At 41.0% G+C, this 19,055-nt stretch overlaps 1 protein-coding gene, 1 long non-coding RNA gene and 1 pseudogene across 3 annotated transcripts in view; 1 reads left to right on the forward strand and 2 right to left on the reverse strand.

The window, feature by feature from the left end:
* LOC143685956 (uncharacterized) overlaps positions 1-19,055 on the forward strand; it is a 65,297-nt gene that overhangs the window by 24,158 nt on the left and 22,084 nt on the right. The window lies entirely within an intron of this gene.
* SMIM36 (small integral membrane protein 36) lies at positions 1,241-1,522 on the reverse strand. Its single transcript, XM_077163072.1, has one exon. It carries the CDS (start codon positions 1,520-1,522, stop codon positions 1,241-1,243), a length of 282 nt encoding a protein of 93 aa, XP_077019187.1.
* On the reverse strand, positions 15,466-16,179 carry LOC143685955 (vesicle-trafficking protein SEC22b pseudogene; annotated as a pseudogene).

The following is a 19,055-nucleotide window of genomic DNA, read 5'->3' on the forward strand; positions in this document are numbered from 1 at the left end:
GGCCATTGACTTACTCAACATCATCCAAATGTTTCTTGAGCCCCTTCTGTGTGCTGGCCCTTGCCCCTCTATGCACTCCTGCATCCTGTGCAGATTCTAGCAGAGCTCCTGTGATGCTTTCTTGTCCTTCATTATATACACACCTGACTCTTCCTCCTGCTGGTCAGCAAAGACCCAAGGGCAGTGGTCATGGCACACTCATTTATTTGTATTTCCACCCAGGGCCTGATGGGCAGAAGGGGTTCAGCAAATCTCTGAGTGACTTTATGAGTCATAGCAGTTATTCTGTCGTCTGGAAAGGGGAGATTAATAAACACAAACAATGGAGATAATAATTCAGAAATACAGAGATAGATGAATGAGCAGGGAGACAAATTTATTAGTCAACAACAACAATAAAGAAAGCAAGAAGAGAGTAATCCGTGCTTACACCAAGCTTTGAGATATCAAAATTCTGCAAACAATCAAGTACTTTGCTTTGGATCAGATCAGAATTGAGGACTGAAGGTTAAACTTTCTGATGAGTATTTTGAAAGCGAATAATATTAATGATTTTCATAATAGGTAATCCTTTGTGTTAAGCACAATCTCAAATACGTTCAGTGAATTAATTCAATATCCAAAAATTATCCTGAGGTTCCATCACTCACTCACCTTGAGGCACAAAGGGGTGACCTGACAGCTGCAGTCACAGAGCTAGTAGACGGAAGAGGCTGAGTTTAAAACCAGATTCCAAGATCCATTGTCTAACTACTATGTTCTACATCTACTGCTTTCCTTATATTAGTTCAAAACGGGGAATGGAATGTAAAGAGCTGGTATGTATATAAGTAACAATAATCTGAAGACATTAATGAAGTTACCTTGAAAAGTGAGGATTTGCTAAGTATAGGCGAGATTTGTACTTGTCTCCTTTCTCATCTCACACACACACACATGCACATGCAATCCTACTCTCTTCTTTTAACCTTTACTGAAATATCAGCCTTTCCTAGAAATTGCAATACGAAGATCATCAGAGTTGATATTTTGCATTTGGAGGACATGACCAAAGGCTACCCTTAGGTGTCTTACCTTAAGTAGTTGTTTTAACCACAAAGAGGGTGATGAGAAAGCTGAAAAGCAAGAGAGAACTCTTACTTGGCCAAGCAGGAGCTGTATGCTTAGAAAATCATAGCCATCATAGAGAACTACTGTTGAGAAAATTCAGTGTTCTCGCCCCAGAGTTCCAGAGCCAACCTTACACCACGGTGCTTTTCTTCCCTGGAAGAGCAGGATCCCCACAATGAAGGCCAGGTCTCCTTGCCCAGTGGGCCCCAGGAGCACTTTGCTGCATCACCACCAAGTGGATGGAGGGCTGGGCATCGAGCGTGGCCTCGGGAGCGTACTCCTTACTGGGGTCCTTGCCCCGGCAGTCATACAGTATACAGGAGATGAGGAAAACCAGGAGCAAGATGGCATAGCTTGCAACCAGGATGATCAAGTTCAAGGTGACAGGGTCGAACTCCAAATATAATGCCATCACATCTCTCACGGTTGGGAAGTGGGTCTAGAGAAAGGCGATTCAGACCTGGTTGGAGATTACAGGGATCAAATTGTAGCTCATTGGAATAGCTCCATTGGCTCTGGGGTAAAAATACATTAATCCTCGGTGCTCCAGGAGACCTCACAGATTAAAGCTGCTCGGTGTAATAACTTAAGCTCTTGCGGTTAATACTGATAGCCACAAAAACACAAGAGCTGCCTCTCACCAATTCACCTATGCAGAGAAAAATAGTTTTCAAGTGTTGTTAAAACATGATTTATAAGTAGGGTGATCATATAATTTGTTATCCAAACAGGCAGTTTTGTGAGCAAAAGTAAATGCTGTTAATATGCACACCGAGATGAAAGTCATAAAATCAGATTGTCCTGGACACCGAGTATTAATGTATTATTGTATTATGTAGAAGGGAGATTTAATGCTAAGTATAGAGTGATTCTGGTGAACAGTTGAGTGGACTTTGGAAGTGGATGTGTGTTTTGTTTTATTTTAACAAGAGGGACACAACAGTACCTGCATTTTCCTTCTTTCATGCATTTGCTGGTTTGTTCACTCATTAATTAAATATTTTTCGAGCTTCTATTATGTACCAGGCACAGTGCTAAGTGATCTGGCTAAAGCAATGATAAGACAGAGAAACAATGAGTTTAGTAGGGGAGACAGACGTTAAAGAATTGCACACGTCACCATTTAGGTACATTGGCGATAAGTTTATAAACGACAAAGAGTGATGAGAGAGTGTGTGTCCGTTAAGGGTCAAAAAAAGCTTCCATGAGGAAGAGACATTTAACCTATGACCTGAGGGATGAGCAGATTTGGCTGGGTGAGGACAGGTAGAGAGGAATCCTCTAGTCACAGAGAGAAGCCTATGTGAATGTTCTAAACAGGAAGAAGCCTCCCAAATTGGAGGTGTTGAAATAAGGTCACCATGACTGAAGCATAGCGAGAGAACAGAACATAGAGTGAGAAAGGTAGTGTATACTACCTAGTATATAGGTTTGTTAATGCTGTCAGAATGCAATATACCAGAAATGGGTTGACTTTTAAGTTTACAGTTCTAAGGTTGTAAAAGCATCCAAACTATGGCATCCAAGGCAAGATACCATGACACAAAAAGACCCATCTGGTAAAGCACATGGCTGGTATCTGCTGGTCCTTTGGCTTCTACTTTCAGTTTCAAACACCTTCCCTGGGGGCATTTTCCTTCTGCATTTCCAAACATCTGGGTCTCATGTTGGCTCTGTTGCCTTTTTCCAAAATGATTTCCTTTTAAAGGACCCCAGTAAGCAGCCCCACTTTGAACGGGTGGAGATGCATCTGCATGGAAACCACCTAATCAAAAAGGTCCCACCCAGCAACACTGAATCAGGATTAAAGAACATGGCTTTTCTGGTGTACAGAACAATTTCAAACTAGCACAGGCAGTCAGGAGTCAGATGGCAGAGGGACTTGTGAATTACATGAAGGAGTCTAGGCTTGTCCTAGAACATAGGATGTCACCGGATAGTTCTGTACAGGGGAGTGATATGCTTACATTTGCATTTTTTGAAAGATCATGTTGCCTACTGTGTGGAGAATGGAATGACAGGGATAGGAGTGGACATAGGCAGACAATGAAATTGAAAAAAAAGATCAGATAATAAATCATCATGCCTATCTCAGTTGTAGCCTCATCCCAATAGTTGTGTACAGGGCTAACTCCATGGACATTTAACCTATCCAATCACACAAGACCTCATTCAGAACCATTCTATGCTTCGCTTAATATTCTGCTGCTGCCATTTGAAATTCTCAATCATTTTAAAACAAAGGACACTGCATTTTTGTTTTGCACTGAGCTCTACAAATTATGTATCTAGTTTCGGTCTTATATATGCACGTTTGTCCAGATACAGCATCAGTAGCCGTTTCTCCAAAAGCTAATGGGTCACATCTAATACACTTAGTTAATGCCAAAGCTCGTGAGGGCAACTCATTTCTTAGTGTTTTTAAGCTTTATTGGGCTAGCAGCTTCTTGTCCGTTTCCTTTATGCCCAGCTTCCATAGAAACTGAAAATCCAGGAATGCTGTAGAAAGTAGTTCTTATTGATCTGGAAGTCTTTTTAAAATAAAAAGTATTTTATGATTCTGTGGTCTTGGCCTAACCTATGGAATTACACTCAAGAAGATTAATAGTTCTCAAATGCCGCAGGCTAAGGGCCAGGCTCGTTTGAATCAATTGGGCTTCTTATGAATATTGATTCCTGGATCAACCCCAGATTTACTGAATTAGAGTCTTTGGGGCTGGCGTCTGGGAATCTGTATTAATTGAAGTTTTCATGGATAATTTCGATATGCAGCCATGATGGGGAATCGGTTGTGCAATCGTGAAATAGGAGTGTGCAGTGTGTCACCAAAGCCGTGGCTTGCCGCCAAGAGGTGTCACAGAGGCTCTCCACACAGAGTTCAGTTTTGTGTAGGGTTCCAAGTCCAACAGGCTCAGATAGTCATGTTTGTCAAGAAGTCCTTTTTCACATCTCCCAAGTCATTTGTTCTAGTTTGTTAATGCTGTCAGAATGCAGTATACCAGAAATGGGCTGATTTTTATAAAGGAATTTATTAAGTTAGAAGTTTACTGTTCTCAGGCCATAAAAATGTCCAAACAAAGGCATCTAGAGAAAGATACCTTGACTCAAGTAGTGGCTGATGACATTCAGGGTTTCTCCGTCAGCTGGGAAGACACGTGATGCTGTCTGCTAGTTTTCTTTCCCAGCTTCTCCTTTCAAATGGCTTCCCTGGGGTGTTTTCTTTCTGCATCTCCAAATGTCTCTGTTTGTGTTGGTTCTGAAGGTTTTCCAATAATGCTTCCCTCTTAAAGGACTCCAGTAAACGAATGATACATCTCCATGGAAACCGTCTAGTCAAAAAGGTGTCACCCAACAATATTGATTAGAGAACAATTTTTCCGGGGTACAAAACAGTTTCAACATGGTACATCACTGGAGGCTGATGTTTAAAGCAGAATACCTGTTTATCGAGTTACAGTGAAAGTTATAGCTGTCACAAGATTGTGAGTGCTTGTGCCAGAATGGCCATAGCATTTTCTCCCTGGAGTCAGGTCTTGATAAGAAAGTCCATTTACAATCAGAAGGCTGCTTGGTTGAGCAGGGGGTCATAGCAAATGGAGGTGTCTGGTGCATCTGTAAGATACACGCAACACACCAAGACAGGAACAAGGCTTTAAAAGGAGGCATTATGTACCAGTTGATCCCTTTCTTTCGCCCACTCTGAACTCTAGGTTTTTGACTTCTATAGTAAACTGATGTCCAGCAGAAATATTTAGGATTGTTCTTTGGCAACTTCAATAGATGACAAAAGGATTTGTTCAAATCATTTCTGATATGTGAACTACATACATTTTAGTTCACATTAAATTAAACTGAAAAATATGCAGCAACTGTTCTACTAAGTGGCTTTTCACGTCCGCTCGGGGTTTCTCTGTGCAATGGCGAAACCCTTAATCATGGTGGTTGGTCCGGTCTGGCCTCCTCTCTTCTCGTCTGGCCCCAGTTCTGCTTATCTTCTCCAGGGCTGCTTTATTCACATCGCAGCCAATCCCTTTCCTTCTGCGTTGAAGTTACTTTCCTCTTATGCCATCTAGTGGCCGAAGCAGAGGCTGCTGAATAAATGTAAAACTTGCACATAGGCAAACCGGGAACGCTCTTACTATTCACAGCTCGCAGGAGACGGTGACACAGTCAATAATAATAGCAAGCAGCATTTCAGAACAACTCCTTGAGGCTGTCAGGGCACTGTCATCACATCACTCACTTGCAAACATGCATTATACTCTTACCAAAAGCTGGCAGGGTGCTAGGCACTTTGGAGCTTGACTATTTGATAAATATCAAAACTGCACTATGTGGCTGATGTCAGAAAGCACAGATTAAAACAGGGATAATCAACTGTGTTTTAGGAGTTGGGAAATTGAAGCTCAGAGAGGTACTGGAACTCAAATCAGCTCATTCTCATTCCGCCCCCACACACACTCCCATTTTTCCATCGGTCTTTTCTTTCTTTCTGGAATATAAATTAAATATCTACATGGAATACCTTGTATTATGTGCTGTGGGGCAATCGAAACCCAATCCAAGAGGTATTCCAGGGTCCTCAGTCATATACACACTTATTTGAAGCAGTCTATTTTAATCTGCTGACCTGAAACATGACTTAATAATGACATATATGTGAGTTTCATATTATGTATTTCACGGCAACTAGGGCTTATTTCTCAAAACATCAAATGTTTTCGTATCTGAACTATTCTGCATAGGAATTTCTCTCTGATATTACACAGTGCCTTGCTTTGTCATTAAAACAGGGTATCCCAAAAGTCTCAGTGCAGCTTTAAGGTTTTATAACTTTGGTGGGGGGTATAAATGACATTAAAAGTTTGATTATTTTATAGTTGGGAACAGTGAGGCCCAGGGAAATGACTGCTTTGGACTAAACAGTTGATCAGCAATAGAAGCAAGACCGTAAGTCAAGTCTTCAGAATTCCAGTCTAGTGCTTTTTTCACTGGAGCTGTTGACTAGATAGAGTGCAAAATTAAAGAGGGTTAGGTACCAATGCTGGGAAGGTATACAATGACAATAGAAACAAAAATCAAATGCAAGCCACCCGTATTTTCAAAAGTCTGTCATTTTGAACAAACATGTTCAAAAGAATATAATCCTAGCCATTTGCCTTTCCTAACTTCCCAGGGTGTGTGTGTGTGATTTAATGAGTGAGTAGTTCATCTGGGAGCTTCTAGAGAAATGCATGTTTTATCACAGAACAACTTCAAGCTCGCTCTTTCCCTGCCTGTTCTAGTTTGCTAGCTGCTGGAATGCAACACATCAGAGATGGATTGGCTTTCAATAAAAGGGGATTTATTTAGTTAACGTATAGTTCTTCAGAGGAAAGGCAGCTAACTTTCAACTGAGCTTCTTTCTTACATGGGAAGGCACAGGGTGATCTCTTCTGGCCTTCTCTCCAGGCCTCTAGGTGCCAACATCTTTCCCCAGGGTGATTCTTTTCTGCATCTCCAAAAGCCTTGGCTGAGCTCCGAGTGCTGAGATGAGGTATGGTGAGCTGCTTGGGCTGTGCTACATTAAACTCTCTCATTTAAGCTTCAGCCAGTTAAATCAAACGTCATTCATTGCAGCAGGCACGCCTCCTAGCTGACTGCAGATGTAATCAACAACAGAGGAGGTTCACATGCCATTGGTTCACGTCCACAGCAATAGAACTAACCTTCACCTAGCCAAGTTGACACCTGAATCTAACTACCACACTGCCTATTTAATGCTTAGATAAAACTAGGTATGGCTTGGGGCAAATAATGAGGTGTACAAAGCTCTTTCAGAAGCCCCTCTATTCTCATTTGGCACTTGCTCCTTCTAGCCCTGGGCTTGCTCCCTGGATCCTTCTGCTAAGGTATAGCTCCTGGAAAAGTTGTCTTTGATTAAAAAAAAATTCTTCTATGTGAAATTTACTTCCATAACAGCAGACACAAGACCTTCAATAGAAAATAGCAACTGGCTGTCAGCCCCCTAATGTAGCCTCTTATACCTTCCCTGTAAAATTCCTGTGCGATGCTTTCTTGTCTTTCATTACTTACGTGTCTGAATCTTGGGACAGCAAAGAGCAAGGGCGGGGCTCACAGCACACTCATTTCTTTGTATTTGCACCCCAGGGTCTGATGTGCAGAAGGGGGTCAGCAAATCTCTGAGTGACTTCATGATCATGAAGTTGCTCTAAGTTCTGGGAAGAGCAGATTAATAAAGAAACACACACAACGGAGATAATAATTCAGAAATGTGAACGTAGATAAATGAGCAACGCAATAAGCTTATTAGTAGACAACAACGATAAAGAGAATGAGTAGTAAGTAAGCAGTGCATATACCAAATTGTGGTACCTTGGAGAAAACCCAGGAAGCCATCTTCAGGACCTTGTGTTAGGCAGTGGTTTCTTAGGCTTTACACCAAAAGTGCAATCGATAAAACAAAGTATAGATAAATGGGTCGTCATGAAAATTAAAAATATTTGTGAATCAAAGGACTTCAGCATGAAAGCAAAAAGACAACCTCCAGAATGGGAGAAAATATTTGGAAACCACATGTCCGACAAGGGTTTTATTTCCATAATATATAAAGAAATCATAGAACCCAACAACCCAATTTTAAAGTGGGAATAGACTCCAATAGACATTTCTCCAAAGAAGATGTACAAATGGCCAAAAAGCACACGAAAAGATGGGCAACTTCATTAGCCATTTGGGATATGCAAATCAAAACCACAATGAGATACAACTTCATACCTACTAGAATGGCTACTATTAAAAAAAAAGGAAAGAAAAATAAAGTGTTGGGGAGAATGTAAATTTTCCACAGCCACTATGGAAAACAGTTTTGTGGTCCCTCAAAAAGCTAAGAACAGAATTACCATATGAATGGCCCTACAATCATGCTTCTAGGTATACATCCAAAATAATTGAAAGCAAGGACTTGAACAGATATTTGCACACTGATATTCATAGTAGCATTATTCACAATTGCCAAAAGATAGGGGCAACCCTAGTGTCCATCAAAAGATGAATGGAGGGCGGGCCACAGTGGCTCAGCAGGTAAGAGTGCTTGCCTGCCATGCCTGAGGACCTGGGTTCGATTCCCGGTGCCTGCCCATGTTAAAAAAAAAAAAAAAGATGAATGGATAACAAAATGTGCTATATGTGTAGAATGGAATATTATTTAGCCATGAAAAGGAATGATGTTCTGATGCATGTGACAACATGAATGAACCTTAAAGAAACCACGTTGAGTGAAACAAGCGAGATATTAAAGGGGACACATGTTGTATGATCTCACTGCTGTGAAATAATTAGAATAGCCAAATTCATAGAGTTGGGAACTAGAATACAGGTTTCCAGGGGCTGGGGTGGGGTTGGAGAATGGGACGTTAATGCTTAATTAGTGCAGAGCGTCTATTTGGGGTGATGGAAAAGTCGTGGTAGTAGGTGGCGGTGATGACAGCACAACATTATGAATGTAGTTAATCCCACTGAATTACATATTTTAAGGTGGCTAAAACAGGAAATTTTATGTTCTCTTTTTATGTTACTAGAAATCAGATTTTACTAGAATAACCATTTTAAAAAATCATGAACTTTTACCACACAAACAGTGAACCCTAATGTAAACTAGGGACTACAGCTAATAGTATAATGATAATGCTAATGTTTTATCTTTCATCAATGGTGACAAAGATACCGTACTAATGCCAAATGTTAATAATAGAGAAAATGATTTGTATGTGGGAGGGCATGTGGGAGCTCTTATTTTCGGCATGCTTTTTCTGCAAATCTACAACTTCTCTAGTAAAAATAAATTTAAAGAACACAAGGGAAAAAAAATTCCCTAAGACACAGAAGAACATAAAACCTACGAAAACAATTCAGCAGGGAATAATATTTTAAGATCCTAAGGCATTGCTTTTAGCCTCACCCCCTTCCAATAACTGTGCAAACCCGTTTCTTTTCTCCTTCATCATCCAGGATTTCAAAAGGCAGGGACTCTCGGGGGAGATACATAAAATAAGAAGATATCTTATGATATATAAGATACATGAGATAAGAAGAATCAAATTCATGGTTTTTCAACTCCTAAGTGGACGTCTATAGATTTATACCAAAATCAATAGACTTAGAGCCAGGCTTTGTTGGGTGATCAAAAGGCCATTTTTAGAATTTTAAAATATCAGCTTTGTGTATCAAGATCCCAATCAAAAAGACCAAGAGCACGGAGTCGAAACCACAGCCAGAATGTAGGAAAGAGTAAGTGAAGAATGTAAACAGCTTTCCTGTCCTTAATGCAATGAGAGTTGAAAAGATTCCTAGGAGAGGTGACAAAAGCTCAGATGTTAGTATGCTCCTGAAAATGCGTTTTAGTTTCCTTGGCTGTTCAAGCAAATACCATGCAGTGGATCCATTTCAACAAGGAGGACTTAGCTTGTGGCTCTGAGGTTAGGAAAAAGTCCAAATCAAGACCCTGAGTAGGCAATGCTTTCTCCCCAAAGACCGTAGTGGTCTGGGGCTGGCTGCTGGCCACCTGTTCCTGAGCATCTCTCTCACATGGCAATATACACGGTGGCCTCCCCTGGCCTTTCCCTTCTCTTCCAGGGTCCACTGATGTTTGGCTTCTATCTGCTCCCTCTGTAGCTTTCTCTCTTATCTGTCTGAATTTCAATCTGCTTATAAAGGACTCCGGTAATAGGATTAAGATCCATTCTGACTGAAGTGGGCCACAACTTAACTGAAGTAACCCCATCAAAAATTCCTACTTACAATAGAGCCACAGCCACAGAAACTGATGAAGTTTAAGAACATGTTCTTCTGGGGGTATTTACAGCTCCAAACCAGCACAGAAGGCTTCCCTTCTCCCCAAAGATTCCATTAGCATGTTCCTGGGAGATTGTTCAGTTCTACATGAACATACATACTCTACGTGACACTGACCAGTAATGTGCTGGGAGAGAGAACAATGTCCAAGACAGGAACTAACTGGATAAACTGGGACTACTTCACAAGTGAAGAATACACCAAGAGGGAAAATAGTTGCAAGTTTGTAAGACTTCAAGATAGAACTGAGGTGGAAGATGTCCAATTGTTGGGATGTCCCATTGAAAAGGGGCTCATGATTCTACCAAGGGCATGGAGTAAGCAGATATGATGATGATGGTGGGACTGGAAACCTTGGATACGAGCATTTATGTATCTTGTACAGAGTCTGATGCTCAAGATCATGTTGTGACAAGCCACATCTCAGTAGAGTCATTGAGGACAAAGGATAATATACAGACCACCTATTCTTTCCCCAAAGTTGGGACAATACTTAAGCCCTTGGGAATTTAGATAACTCCCAGAAACAGGAAAGCAGAGAGAAGGGGAAAGGGGAGAATCCAGAACTTAAATAAATATTTACTTTCCAAAAGATAAAGCCTTATACAAGCAGTAGAGTCACTTTGTATTGGAAAGATTGAATTTTCACCATTGGCAGAAATGGGGCCTTTTGAACCATTTTAGTTATAGAGAAAGAAAGAAGAGTAGCATTTGTACATCTAAATGGTGCCTGTAAATTATGCATGCATTAGAAAGACAACATAATGCCAGAATCTGAGAAGATTTTTGACTAATTATAAGGTAGATGGAGTGAGACTGAGAAATACTTAAAGAGGCTTCACCACAGGGCATAATCAAGCCTTGCATTATAAAATAGGGACTGTTTAAGAAGAGTTGGTTATTTCTCCAATTAACCCCACCATCCGCCCCTACACCAGAGACCCAGGTTCCATATAATCTCATTACTGTAAGCAGAGAAGGGGGTGGGGTGGGGGTGACTGGTGGTGTGGTGATTACATAACGGGAAATTATTACTCACAAATAAAAGACAAAGGGAGCACAAAATCAGGAGGAACTATGAAGAAGTATTGATTGATAATTATGAATTAGGATGTATTCTATGTGTTCAGATATCAGAAACCAGGCACAATGGGCAGGAGAAAATTCCATCTTGATAACAAAGCCGTACAAGATGAATGCATAGTAGAAACTTGGAATTTATGGCTACTTTATAACTGTGGTAGAATAGGCCAATAGCCATATACGTGTGTCTACTGACAAAATACGAGTTTGGATAGATGTTGCCTTGTTTTGCGTGTGTGTGTGTGTGCTGCCTTGTGTGACAGGAGAAAAATGAGCCAAAAAAAAAAAAAAAAAGACTACAAAGCAAGAGAAAGGAGTATTATCCTTAGGACTCAGAGGAAAAAGCATATCTCTGAAAATGACCCATTTGTAATATCTTTTAAAAATCCATCTTACATGGAACATGAAATAACATAATTCAAAGAAGAGAAAAATAAGGTCACAAAGAGAGATAGGCCATAGGGTGTGAGATGAAAGAATCAAAGGGAGATGAAAAAGGAAGTGGCTGAGATAAGTAAAAACTGTACGGAAATATATAATACAATTGCATAATTAAAAGACACTTTAGAGGCCATAAATAGGGGGCAAATTTGGTAGGTTTGAAGGGATTAGAACACTGTAACTGAAGGGAGGTGTGGAAGAAATGCTTGGAGAGATAGGCAGGGTCAGATCACATAGGGCTTAGTAAACTACACTAGAGTTTGCATTTTATTCTAATTGCCGTAGAAGGCGATCCGGGAATTTAAATAGAATTTAAATTTAAATGATGACACTCACTATGGCTGCTCTACAGAGAATGAATTACAGACACAAGGGTGGGAGCAGAGAGGTCAGCGAGGAGGCTGCTGCAGTGCTGTAGGTGAGAGCGGGCAGTGGCATGGACCAGGGCGTTGATGGAGATGCTGGGAAGTGGTGTGGACCTGTTGAAGGTTGGATGCAAGAGAAGGAAAGAGGATTTTAGCCCTAGAAACCATGTATTTCGGGATGCTAGTTAGTGACATGTGGATGGCTGGGGGTGAGCAAATTTAGGGGTGGATCAAGAGTTCTCCTTAGAATGAAATAAAGTTAAGGTACTGAGGAGGTAGCTAAAGATCTGAGTATGGATCTTAGTGGGAAGGTCAGGTTGCAGATACAGATTTTGTAGTTATTAGTACATATTAATATATATTTACAGTCATGGAGTCATAAGAGGTGACTGCGGAAGAAAGTACAGAAAGCAAACAATGAGAGATTATTCAGTTGTAAAAAAGAATGAAGTACTGATACATGCCATAACATGGATGAGCCTTGAAAATATTATGCCAAGTGAAAGAAGCCAGTCACAGAAGGTCACCTACTGTATGATTCCAGTTATATAAAGTATCCAGTCTAGGCAAAGGCACAGAGGCAGAAAGTAGATTAGTGCTTGCCAGGGACTGGGGGTGGGGGGAGGATGAGGATGTCAGGGATGGGAAGTAGCTGCTTAATGGATGTGGGTTTCCTTTTGGGGTGATAGAAAAAAATTAGCACTTTGCGGTTGTATAATATTCTGGATATACTTAATGCTCCTGAATGTACACTTTAAAATAGTTAATATGGTAGATATTATGTTATTATACCACAATTAAAACAACTAAAAAGTGTAGGTAGAGAAGAAGAGGGTCAAGGACTGTGCTAAGGTTTCCAATATTTAACGGGGGAGCAGAGATGGAAAAGCCAACAAATGAGAGAGAGCAGGAAGGAGCAATGAGGTAACAGGAAAATGAGGAGAGTGTGGCGTCATGGAAATCAAGCCAAAAAAAAAAAAAAAGGTTTTGAAAAAGGAAGAGTTCACCTGGATTAAAAGTTGCTAAGTAATGGGATAATACCAAACAGAGAATTGACCATGAGGGCAATGGAAACCCCAACAAAATAGAAGGAGGAAAGGATTGAAGCTAAGAAAGTGGAGACAGTTAATATAGCCATTTTTTGAGAAATGGCCTGTGAAAAGTTGCAGAGAAATGGGAGATGGCTATAGAGCAATGCAGGAGTGAAAGTTTTTTTTTTCAAATGAGTGGTAATAAAGAAGGTATGGGGCGGGCCACGGTGGCTCAGCAGGTAAGAATGCTTGCCTGCCATGCCCAAGGACCCGGGTTCGATTCCCGGTGCCTGCCCATGTAGAAAAAAAGAGAAGGTATGTTAGCTGATGGTGAAAGAGCAGTTGATAATACAAAAGAAAGAAAATTATAGGTGCATGGTCCTTGAGCAGGCATGAGATCCAGAGTAAACACGGAAGATGGGGGCAAGGGTAATTCTTCCATTGTGTCCAGGGGGAAAAAAAATGTAAGTGGGCTCAGATGCAGGTATCTTGACAGCTGTAAGGGTAGGAGGATGAAGTGCATCTCCTCTGACACATGAGTTTTTTTTTATTTCCCCTCAGGAATAAGTCCAGGTCATTGACATGGACTGAAGGAGGGAAATGTGCAGTACATTTGAAAAGAGACATTTTGACATAGTTATTTGGGGAAAGGGAAAACAAATATTCTGAAGTAGTAGGATTGCTGGACACTTGAGCTCCCATTTAGGATGTGATATTAGGCCTTTAAGTGAGATGAGAGAGTATGATTTTCTTCAGACATTCTCAATTGTTTGGGTCAAGGTAGGCAGATAGTTTGATTAAGCAGGCTGGAGGTTTAAGCAGCAAAACGGCAAGAAGGGTCTTACGAGAGAAGTGTTTCTAATACAAGGAGAGAGTATCTAAGCTGCGTAAGGAAGGAAATGATGCATGTGTTGGTGGTGGGGTGAGATAGAGATAAATGGTTGTGTCAATGCACTGGGTCCCTGTGTGCTCACTGGAGGTAGGAATAGAAGAGTAAATGCACTAGGAGGATAGGATGATGATTGCAGGGGGGCATGCTTGAAACTGAGATTTTGGAGGTGGTATAGTTATCGGTGATGACAATATTAAAGGAAAAGCATGAGAGTGTATGGCTGAAGTAAAATGAAGGGGGCATCTTTGGAGTCGAAGTAGTCAAAAATTTGCAAGAGCAGAGTATTGCCGAAATTTCCAAGAAGGATGAAAGAGCAAGGAGTGGAGGGAACAAAGTAAGCTGAGGGCTAAAGGCGTTGATGAGAAGGAAGAGTCATGTGTGGGCTAGATCCCAGAAGAAGGAAGTGGTGTCTGGTGGTTAAGTCTGATGACATGCCCTTCCCCAGTGTCGGCACAACAGCTCAGAATTTTGATTGAGAAAGAGGAAAAAATATCTGGAAGTTGCTATGGGACAATATATCATCTACGTAAACTGCCATTTCGGAAGCATAGGGAATATGGAAGAAAGATCAACTTCCATTTGAGAGGGCTGGCGGGGAGCAGTGTCTTTCTTCAGAGATTGCCAGGTTTTGATAAAAAATAATTCCAATAGTAATAATTCAAGGTAATTTGTATTTACCAAGCATTATCTTGCTCTAAAATGTCAGAATATACGAACAAAAATCAGGGAAGGGAAAGATGAGCAGAACTATGCCAAATTCTTTATCTTAAATAAGGAAAACTCAAAAGATACCACTTCCTCTTAACCTTAGCAATTAAAAAGAAGGCAATTTTGTAGTATGCTTTTGAAAACATTGAGGAGAAACATTAAGATAATTATGCCATGCCACTCATCCAATTTCAGGGGTTAAAATTTTATCACTCCTTTGGCTTGCCTTCCTTTCTTCTGTTCTCTTTCCCTTTTCTGTTCAGATATGTCTGACACCCATGGTGGTATTTGTATTTCCTCATTTGAAAATCTTACCATCTGGAGGCATTCCGCATTCCCTTCGGTTTTGGGATTTTTAGAACCTGTGATTGTGGTATAGATGGTCAAAAATGTCTCCTTTAACTTTACCCAGCTTCCTATGTGGGATCTTTGTCGTTTTAACGTCCATTTATTTTGGTGTGTAGGTTGGACTTGGAAGGACATGCACGGATAGGAGATGTGTACATGTTCCCAAGATATAGGGAATTCTCAGATGCAAGTGAAACTCTGGCAGTGTCAAAAGCAACTCAGAGGAGATATGAGCCCATAAGGGATTAAAAACACTCCTGGTGATTCTACATTCAAAATAATCAAGAATCCAAACTTTCTACTACCTCCATTGTTTCTATTTTATGGCAAGTTCATTGTTAACCCTTGACCTGACTGTGACAATGGGTCTTCCTGCTTCAGATTTTATCATTGTCCACTCTTTTTGTTTTGTTTTGTTTTGCTTTTTTTACAAAAATAAAACAATTTACTGATCCCTAATAACATCCATGGCTTAGCACCCAGACAAAGCCTCTGCCCCCCAAAAGAGACTTTCTACATTGGCTTAAGCTTCCTGAAATCAGGTGCGACCTTTCATTTTCAGGACATGTCTTTTCTTGCAAGGTCTTTAGAGTCGGAAGTTCCACTTGGATTCTAATATGCATACCTGTGTGAGCTCAGCTTTCTGAAAACATACACCTGCTGGGTTCTAAGTTATCCTTTCCAGTGACTAGATTCACTAGTTCACAGTCACCAGAATCGCACATGCACTATTAACATGATGAAAAATATGGCTACTGCTGCAAGTTTGGCAAAAGTGAAACGCATGTTCAAGTACTGCACATCCTGGCAGTATTTCTTGGACAGACTGGATGAATTGTCAGCCTTTGAATCCAATGCTGAGAGTGCTTCTCCCCGTTGTAACACTTCTTCAGTATTGGCCACCGTGGTTCTCTGCACATCTTGCAGTTCAGTGTTGATGGAGCCTAGGTTTCTCCCAGTGCGACTATCAATGTAAAGCTTTTTGGTTTTTTGAATGTAGGTATCAAACTCAATAAAAGAATAAGGTCTAGACACAGTGGGCACCTTCTTTCCATGCTTCTCCTCAAACTCCGAGTGCAAATCTTCTAGGTAGGCAAAACCCAACTTCTTAGGGAAGGCAGCTTCACAAAAACCAAGCAATACCCCCCTGCTCAATAATGTAGTGAAAAGTCATGGCTCCTGCTTCCAAGGGACACCTGGTGGGGGGCTGTTCATTCAATTTTCGAAAGAGTGGCTTAGCCTGACTCTGGTACTGTTGACGGTCTCGGCCAGACTGTTGGTCCTCCTACATCCAGGCGGCCAGCGGGAGCCCATCCAACACGTGGGCGATCATCGCTAGTAGCCCCATCCTCACTGGCTGCGCGGAACCTACAAGGGCCGAGACAGCCGCAGGCGTCGTCCCCGCCTTCTCCGCCTGGGGAACAGCTACGCTAGGTCCCCAGGACACGGCTGCTCGCGTCTCCGCTTCCCGCTGAGGTGGCCGGAAACAGTCAGGGTTCTCCCACTCCCGGTCCCCCGCCCCGGTCCCGGCCAGAAACCCACGGCCCACCCTTGACCCGAGTCTATTCTCAACAGAATAACCAGACTGAGCCTTTTAAAACCTAAGGCAGACCATGCCATTCCTTTGCTGAAAACGTTCTAATGGCTTCCCACTGGATTCTAGTAAAAGCCAACATTCTAATAACAAGCAGCAGGCACTGCACGAGCTGGCCTAACTTTCTCCTCTCATTTCCAAGTACCTTCTGCCTCCCCTGTTCAATTCTAGTTACACTGGGCTCTTTGGTGTTCCTTGAACCCTCCAAACCAGCCCCAATTTCAGGATCTTAGCACCTGCTGTTCTGTCTGCCTGGACGATTCTTCCTCCAATTGTCTGCATAGCTTCTCCCTGGCTTCCTTCAGCTCATGGCTCAAGTGTGACCTTAGGAGAAAGACTTTCCACGACTACTCCACATAAAATGCCCAGGGCACTCCCTTTCTCCCTTATTATGCTTTATTATTTCCCACAGCACTTATCTTCACCTGACATACTATATGTGTTCTCATTAATTTTGTTTATTTTATGACATCTCTCACTAGAATGTAAGCTCCATGAGGGCAGGGATTTTATTTTATCACTGCACTTTCCTTGCACACTGCACAGAGCATGGCACATTGTAGAGATTGGATAAATCTTTGAGGAATGGACGAATGAATGAGCCATCTACAAATAACACCTCTTGCCTTTCTTGCTAAAATCTAAATACTTTCTTATGAGATAACTGTGATGCAAAGGGCCTCCTAACAGGATTAGAGATGTTATGAGGAAAAAGGGCCTGATGAAGCTTCAAGGAAAAATTTGAATAGGGTTTCAAAGTGCCTTGATCTATGTATATGAAGCAAAAGAGGCAACATTAGAAGATAAAAGGTTTCTGTGAGTACAGTGGTTCCAGGAGTTCATTATCACTAAGAGCGAAAGCTATTTCATTACTAGCAGCAATTGCATAAATGTAGATGGACTTCATCAGTGAAATAATGCAGGTTCACTACCGTGTAGCCAGGCAGGAACATCTTCCCTTTCATCCTCTACAGCAGCCTAGGTCATCTTTTCATACACTGAGCCCTTAATCCTCACAACAGCCCTTTGAAAGTAAGTGTGATTATCACGACCCCTTTTTACAGATGAGGAAACTGAGGCACAGGGAGGTTAAGTAGCCCAAGGTCATAAGTTTTTAAGAGGCAGAGCCAAAATTTAATCCAGACAGTGACTCTGGAGCCTGCGCTTTTAACTTCTCAAATTTCACACCCTCCTATATAATTTTGTCAGTCCACAGAATATTCTTTTCTGCACAGGTTCGCTAGCCACAGAACTACAAGTACAAGTTCCTAGCTTAGATTTCAATTAGCACAATTTGTTTCCAATTTCACGATCTCCTTATATCTAGAAAAACAGTACTGTCCTGTGCCTGCCAATTCTTCCTTATTTCCCTACTTTCTTAATCTGCCAGGCTGCTATGGCAAATACCATACAATGGGTTGGTTTAAACAATAGGAAATCTATTGGTTTACAGTTTCCAAGGCTAGAAGGCTCACTTCTTCCTGGGGTCGGGAACATTCTGGCTGGCTGGCCATCCTTGGGTTCCTTTGCTTTCCTGCCACGTAGCAATGTCCTCTCTTGTCTCTTCTGGTTTCTCACTGGCTTCTGGCTCTTCCCCATGTCCTTCTCTTTTTAGGGCCTCCAATAATAAGATCAAGACCAATACTGATTAAATTAGCCACATCTTAACTAAAAATAGTGCCTTCAAAAAGTCCTAGTGACAATGGGTTCACACCCACAGAAGTAGGATTAAGATTAGAACAGGGTTTGTTTCCTGGGCTACGTAACTCAATCTACCAGAACTCTCCTTCCACATTCTTGCTTTTTAAGGACATTCTACTTTTCTATAGTTCCTTCTTGCTCATCCTTATTTATCAAACTTACCTAGTTTCCATACTTCAAAATCCTTTCCAAGTCCTACCTTCCCCATAAGGTTTAATCTTAATTCTCTCCTCTGAAAATTTCATTATATGTACAATTACTTTGGAATTTTTCATGCATTCCCTACTAATGCTCTCCTACTGATGCCCCAATATTTTATAAACTTCTTAGGGCTTAATTTTTCACAGATTTAGGTTTTATCTCCAATGAGCAGTTACATTCATTGAGAGTAGGATTAAAATATCTATTACATATGGTACTTTGACTATAATAAAAATGCAGTACACACTTATCGATCTTATTTGATTTGAAAAAAAAAAGCAGTTAAGGTAGAAGAAGGAAATAACAATAGTGACCATTCTAATTAATAGCTAGCACCAGGCTGAATGCATTATATACATTAGCTCACTTAATCTTTGCAACACCACCATAAGATAAGCCCCATTATTATCTTCAGTTAGTAGATAAGAGACGTGAAATTTAGAGGTACTATGTAATTGTCCAAAGTGACACAACTTATAAATGTTAGGGCCAGAAGTATAAGCATTGTGAACAGGGATAAATTATCAGAAGAGATAGCAAATATTTACCTTTAAAGTTGTGATAGTTGTGAACTAGAATTTGTGAGGATCCAGAAAAATTTTTTTTTTAAAAAAAGAGGATTACCCTTATTCTCTTGATTTGAAGATGTTCATACCCAAATACAGATTCCTCTTTCTGGGCACTTAGCCAGACCACATTTCCCAGCATCCTTGCAGATGGTGTGGTCT

The sequence above is a fragment of the Tamandua tetradactyla genome, chromosome 6 (genome assembly GCF_023851605.1).
Source record: "Tamandua tetradactyla isolate mTamTet1 chromosome 6, mTamTet1.pri, whole genome shotgun sequence".
NCBI classification, from domain to species: Eukaryota; Metazoa; Chordata; class Mammalia; order Pilosa; family Myrmecophagidae; genus Tamandua; species Tamandua tetradactyla.

Coding starts and splice junctions, on each gene's coding strand:
- SMIM36 (XM_077163072.1), bottom strand. CDS start 1,522: ATGGCATTATATTTGGAGTTCGACCCTGTCACCTTGAACTTGATCATC.